This window comes from Cannabis sativa, chromosome 3 (genome assembly GCF_029168945.1).
Source record: "Cannabis sativa cultivar Pink pepper isolate KNU-18-1 chromosome 3, ASM2916894v1, whole genome shotgun sequence".
Lineage (NCBI taxonomy): Eukaryota > Viridiplantae > Streptophyta > Magnoliopsida > Rosales > Cannabaceae > Cannabis > Cannabis sativa.
Genome location: NC_083603.1, coordinates 9,382,132 through 9,389,129, shown reverse-complemented (window position 1 = coordinate 9,389,129; position 6,998 = coordinate 9,382,132). Strand labels below are relative to the sequence as shown.

The window sequence follows — 6,998 nt, the reverse complement described above, 5'->3', positions numbered from 1 at the left end:
CAAAAACTTGGTGAATGAGACTGAATTTGAAACTAATGGGTCTGAAATCACATGATTTTCATGCGTTAATGCAACATCTACTTCCAATTGCCATTAGATTTGCCAAAAAATGTTCGAGAGTGTTTGACACATGTTTGCATTTTCTTTAATAGGCTGTGCAGGAAGGAATTAGAATTGGATAAGTTAGATGCATTACATGAACATGTAGTCAAAACATTGTGCAACCTGGAAAAGTTTTTTCCGCCATCTTTTTTCGACATCATGATCCATTTAATGGTTCATCTAGTGAGAGAAGCAAGGCTGTGTGGGCCGGTGTGGGCGAGATGGATGTATCCATTTGAAAGAAATATGAAGGTACTTAAAAGTTATGTGCGTAACCACTATCGCCCAGAAGCATGTATGGTTGAGTGCTACATATCTGAAGAGGCTGTGGAATTTTGTTCAGAGTACATGGCTGGAGTTGAGGCAATAGGAATTAGCAAACCAAGAACTGACCCTGATGATGTTGATAGAGGATTAAGGGGGAAAGGGACAATGGTGATAGTGTCCAAGCTTGAACTAGATCAAGCTCAATTAGTCGTGATGAACAATAATGCAGAGGTTCAACCATATATAACATAAGTACCTTTTTTTTATTAACATTACTTAAGTCACGATGAACAATAACTTGATTTACCTTACTTGTTTTACAGTGACCATATGGAGCTGTTACAATCAATGGTTCCAAGAAATCAAAAAAATAAACAAAAATGGGTTGCAGACCAACATCGTCAAACTTTCATTGGGTGGTTAAGGAATACCATTATATCAAAGTTGAACGAACCGAATCATGGAGTATCTGATGTGTTGAGTCGTATTGCCCTTGGACCAACTTTTGCGGTTGCAAAGCATGAAGCGTACATTGTAAGGGGTAAACGTTTTCATACAAAGTCAAGAGATGATGCTCGAGAGGTTCAAAATAGTGGTATACGTATTGTCGCAGAAACTATGCACTTTGCAAGTGCAAAAGATAGAAACCCTGTTTTAGGTACTATGACGTATTACGGGGTCATTGAAGAAATATGGGAGCTCAATTATTTTGCGTTCCGAATTCCACTTTTTAAATGTTCTTGGGTTGACAACAACGTTGGAGTAAAAACTGACGAGCTTGGTTTTACTTTGGTTGATTTAAGTAAGAGAGGAAGCAAGAATGATCCATTCATCATGGCTAGCCAAGCAGCTCAAGTTTTTTACATTTCTGATCCGGCTAATGATAAATGGTCTATTGTTTTATCGACACCAGAGAGGAGGTTCTTAGAGACTGAAGAGGATGAGGAGAATGCTGACTTATGTTACGATGACTTCATTGCTGGACAACCAATTCATGATCAACTTATGGGAATTGATCGTAATATTGAAGAAGACGACGCTGAATACATTAGAAATGATATCAATGAGGGAATATGGGTCAATTGTGATTCAGGCAAACATAAACAAAAAAAGAAAAGAAAACGTGTCTAATTGGTAACTTGATATATAGCTTACTTTATATTGTGGTTGTGAATGCTCCTGAATACTTAACAATTTGTTTATGCTTTTAATATTTCATATACACTACTTGTTATATATATAGCTAACTTTAAAGTTTGTTTGTTAATGGTGTAGACATGGCCAACTCAGAATCAGAATCTGATTCAGGCGCAGAAAATGAGTGTCCAACCCTAATACCTACACGAGGGCCGACGCAGATGAATGAAATATCCGAACTAATGGATCAGGGAAAAAGAGTGGCCCTCGAGGTTAATGACAAAGGACAATACTGCGGGAAAAGCTATGCGAAGCTCGTATCCACTCTAGGAGTCAGATGCCGGCAGACGATAGGGTTGTCCTATAAAAACTGGAAAGAAGTCAACCCGACTCTGAAAAATAAAGTTTGGAAAGACATACAGGTAAGCTGTTATTTGTTAGAATTTTGATTTGTTTTTCTATTACTTCAAATGTTGACTCTAACCGTGTTTGTTTTCCTTCAAAATAGACGGGGTTCATTGTGCCGGACTCCTTCAAACATGATTGTCTCATCCTAGCTGGGAAGTTAATGAAAGACTTCAAGAATAGGATGACAAAAGACATCATAATGCCCGCTTTGAAAGAGAAGGATCTGGGACGACTGGCACAAGTCCTTGAAAAGCACCCCGAGATCGACGCTGCTAATTGGTGCAAATTTGTTGAAAGTCGACTAACTCCTGAATTTATGGTACGCTAATTATATTAACACTAAGATAAACTCTTAAATACAAGTACATGTATCTAATGTATTTTTTTGGTATTGTAGGAATTGAGTAAGGTGTAACGTGAACGTTCCTCGAAAATTCAATCCAGACATCGAAGTGGTCGGAGTGGAATGGTGAACGTACGGGAAGCTGTGGTAAGTAATGCTTAAAATTTAATGTGCTATAATGTGCTATAAAATTTAATTGGTACTCATTTCATTGTTATAACGTTATGTAGAAAAAGGATCTCGAAGTTGCAGATCCCCCCCGCCACTGTGTTTGGATTAAATCTCGCACCAAGAGTCGAAAACTTGTCAGTGATTACGACAAGGAAATTGCAGAGAAGATAGTAAGTATATATTAATCCTTAATTGAGTTCTACTCATGAGTTAGTGTATATAATTCATATACTAATTGCTTGAATATATGCGTGCATTAGGCTCAATTAGAGGAGAAGCTTAGTCAGGGACAAATTCAGGTCTAGGGCCAAAACGATATCCTGACGCAGGCGCTCGGGACACCAGAGCATCCTGGACGTGTCAGGGTTGCTGGGTATGCTATTACTTGAAATGTTATTTATTTAGTTACACAAATAAAATCGTAGCTAATTTGCATTTTATGATTTGTAGGTTCCTGACCAGGGCATCTCAACTGTTCGGCAGGAAGAAAATGGAAGTGTCTGATGTTGTGGCTCGGCAAGTGAAGGAGATTGAAAAATTAAAAGCCGAAGTCCAATCCCTTAAGTAGAAGAGAAACGCTGCCGAACAAGAGGAAGAAGGAGAGGTGGCTTGTGAGGTGTATGTTCCACAACCATACGCTCCTCAGGATGAGGTACTACCACAAACTTATGCTGAGGAGTTTATTTCCCTCAACGACCAAGGTATCCTGTACAATTTCGATGACCATGCGGCCCTTAATCAGCAAGTACATCTCTGCTCTGACAACATCGACAAGATTGTGGCCCGAGGGTATTTGTACGAGCATGTTGGTATAATCCAAGTTCACTGCCAGAACTACGATGATTCACATGCCCAGATTATGGTTTCAGAAATCCTGCAAGAGGACGCTGAAATCCCAGTCCCAATTGAAGAGTGCAGATATGTTAGAGACGTATACCAGATATTCCTTCCTTGGCCTAAACACTTAATTCTAACAACCGAGGTAACTTCTCTTATAAATTAATTATTAATGATTAGTGGAGTTTGAATATCTTCAATATTCATTCGTAGTGAAGTAGGTTCTGCGAATATATGTCCTGCGGTGGGATGGATGAACAAACTACTGTCATATATGTGTTATTTGTCGTTATACAGGCATGTTTAAAATTTTTGGGGGCATTCAATTACAACCGTTATGCTGCCAAAATTTCGGTAGAATTTGGATAAAATTTGATATATATATATATATCTATTATGTTCTGTTTTGTTTAGGGTCCACTCGCTCAACCGCCCTCAAGACGTGATGCGTCGAAGGGGAAAGCTCTGATGCTTTCTCCACAAGGCGGTGGTGCACGGGAAGATGACTGGTTCACGGAAGAGAAGATGGCGTTGTTCCCTAATTCACTAAAATGGATGATTCATGAATTCTTGAGGCTCAAAGATAAACGTGATATAATCACAATTCCTGTCCCCCAAGGATTTATTGCACCGCGTACCCAGATCACGTTATCTGGAGAGGATTTGCAGCAGGTTGCTACGTGTGACTACATCGGCAACCAGGGAATGCTGTTTGGAATGATGTATACTCTCCTTTAATCTAATTAACCTTATATCAAATTATAGTCAAATTATTATAAGACACTAACACTTTTTTTGGCAGGCACATATGGGAGAGCATCAATGGTCTGAGGAAAATTTTCAAGTTTTACGACCCAGAGCTTCTCGTAGTGCATGGGATCACCGATGAAGAAAAGAGTCAGTCGTTTGACGATGCGGCAAGACGATTGGCTAATTAGTTATCATTAATGAATAACAACCACCAAATGTTCTTTATTCCTTGAAATATCGGGTAAACTTTATTAAATTCTTTAGTGCTAATTGTTCATTTCTATATTATGCCTTCAAATTATTTTTATACTATCTTACTTATATTCCAATATAATTTTCTAGGATGCATTGGACGCTAGTGGTGGTCACGCCAAGGAAAATTATTCATTTAAACCCTGTAAAAGGCTGCCCAATTCCCGAAGAAATAGAACAAATGATCGGAAGGTAATAATTTAATGACTTCTTATGTAACAAATTTAAATTAACTAACGAATTGAAATGCTAATATAATTTTCCAAAACAGGGCATTCATGTATATAGAGAACGCACATGAGTATCTTGGCCCGTGGCTAGGAATTAACCAAGCAAACTGTCCAAGACAACCTAAAAGCCAAGAATGTGGTTTTTATGTTTTGAAATATATCACTGACATCGTCGCACGTGCAAACCCCAGCCGTTACATACAAGATCAAAAAGTTGTAAGTTTTAATTATTGATTATAGTATATATCTATTATAATAACAAATATATAATATACATATATATAAACTAATATAAATTTTTAATTTTTTTAACAGTTTGGGGGTAAGAAGCAATACGATCTAAAAACGGAATTGTTACCACTACAGCGAAAGTGGATAGAACAATTGATGGCGCTGATTCACGTTGACGATTGAGGTTGAAAGGCCCAAGAATTTTCCTTCATTATGTAATTTTTATAGATTAACTTGTAGTTAGATTTGTAGTTAGATTTATTAACTTATTAATATTTTTGACTAATTTTACTTTAGTGTTTGTGTAATATTTAATTACTTTTATGAAATAAAATTATGTATTTTTCCCAAATTTAAATAATATTTAATTTACATTTTAAAAAAAAAATTTGTAATTTAAATTAAATAAAATAATATATAAATTAATAAATATATAATTAAAATTATATAATTAAATTAAAAAAAATTAAAAAACTAAAATTCGCGACCTTTTGGCGTCGGTTGCTACGCCCCCTATGGCGTCGGTTATTGGCTAGGAACCGACGCCATAGGGGTCCATATGGCGTCGGTTCATATAACCCTTTAGCGTCGCCCTGATCAACGTCGGTAGCGAATTTCGCGAAAACTGACGTTGAAAGGGCTTAAAAACCGCCTCTAAAGGGGGTTTTTGTAGTAGTGCGGTGGCACTTTGGTCTCACAACAGATCACAAGCGGCTCTGATACCATGTTAGAATTTGAGATAAAATAAATGAAATTCCATCTCAAAACCAATTGGTAATGGGAGGAGTAGCCTATTTATCTTATATATGACAATTTATTTCCACACAATAGTAATGTGGGACTAAATACATGCCAAGAATGGACACTATTACATGATGTATTGCAAGTAGTATTATTACAAACAACAGAGGAAAAATCAGGTTGTTGCAGCAAAAAGTATAGATGTCCAATCCTTTTAATAATCCCAATCCTCTTGTAACGCCCTAATGCTAAGGCACGCTACAGTGCTATCTTTGCTAATCAAAAAATTTTCTCGAAAAATGTGTCAAATTAAAACTTTTATAATAAATATTAAACTTTATAATTTACAAAACTATTTACAAGTACCAGGATCCCGTTTTTAAACTTTTATACAAAACATGTCCAAAATATAACCCCAGATGTCCCAAGACCGAATATTCTAGGTCACGCTGCCACGACATGTACAATCCCATCCTAGCCAGGCTCACTCTTGTTTAGCTTTCGCCTTTCCTTTACCTACACATGGAAGCAGAACTGTGAGTCAACAGACTCAGTAAGAAAAGCATATAACATATCATAATACCAACTTGTATCTAGGCGCCCATACACCTATATACAAGGCTTAACAGATGAGTAAGAACGTTCCATACAAGGGAACAACCACTATACCACATACACTTCGTACCTCATTGTACGAGTGTTGGTAGGGTTTGATTCATACCCTGAGTACCAATGAGTGATATACCACGCACATCCTGTACTTTCCCGTACTTGTGCTGGTATCACTATAAGGTACTCTTAAACAATATTCACTATACCAATGCACTCTGTACCATAACTGTACAAGTGTTGGTAGTGCAACAAACATTTAAGCATGCATATACACTTAACATATATATATACACTCAGATATTCATATTACACATTATACACAGTTCTTACCTTCTTTCCAGATTCAAGTGTGCTGGCCGACCTGAACGGAAAGTCTTGTGCGAAATGGATGCCCGAATCGCATAATGAAACCCGGTAAATCACATGATCGAAACCCTAATCTGGGGAACCCAAACCCACCACTCTAGGTTCTGTTATACTTTCTAGGGATTATACTAACTCTGGAAACAGGGAAACACCCAACTATGGCACTGAAATGGATGAGAGTTTGAGAAAATGGCTTGTTTAGGGACCCTGCCAAAACTGGCTAGCTGGTTTTACAGGCCTGGCAAACCGGCTAGCCCGTTTGCACCAGGTTTCCCCAAACAAGCACCAACTTGCTCAAAACTCATCCAAATGCATCTGTACTTTCTAGAACACCTATACAATGCATATACAACATAAACCAACCAGTAATTCACAGAAAATCACTAAATCATATTATGCCATTAAAGACCAAAGCTTTGAATTCAAAGCTCAAACTTGAGCAAAACTAATTCCATACACCAAAACTAGCTGCTAGAACCTTTAATCAACCTATATTGACCATAAAAATCAAACCCTAAACATTTCTAATCCTAACAGCCACCAAACCCCAA

General features: G+C 37.3%; 1 protein-coding gene across 1 annotated transcript; it reads left to right on the top strand.

The window, feature by feature from the left end:
* Nucleotides 1–489: 489 nt before the first annotated feature.
* LOC133035614 (uncharacterized) lies at nucleotides 490–2,955 on the top strand. The gene is made up of 2 exons (XM_061111644.1): nucleotides 490–1,928; nucleotides 2,015–2,955. The coding sequence occupies exon 1, from the start codon at nucleotides 700–702 to the stop codon at nucleotides 1,498–1,500; it is 801 nt and encodes a 266-aa protein (XP_060967627.1). The 5' UTR covers nucleotides 490–699; the 3' UTR covers nucleotides 1,501–1,928; nucleotides 2,015–2,955.
* The last annotated feature ends 4,043 nt before the right edge of the window (nucleotides 2,956–6,998 follow it).

Coding starts and splice junctions, on each gene's coding strand:
- LOC133035614 (XM_061111644.1), top strand. CDS start 700: ATGGAGCTGTTACAATCAATGGTTCCAAGAAATCAAAAAAATAAACAA.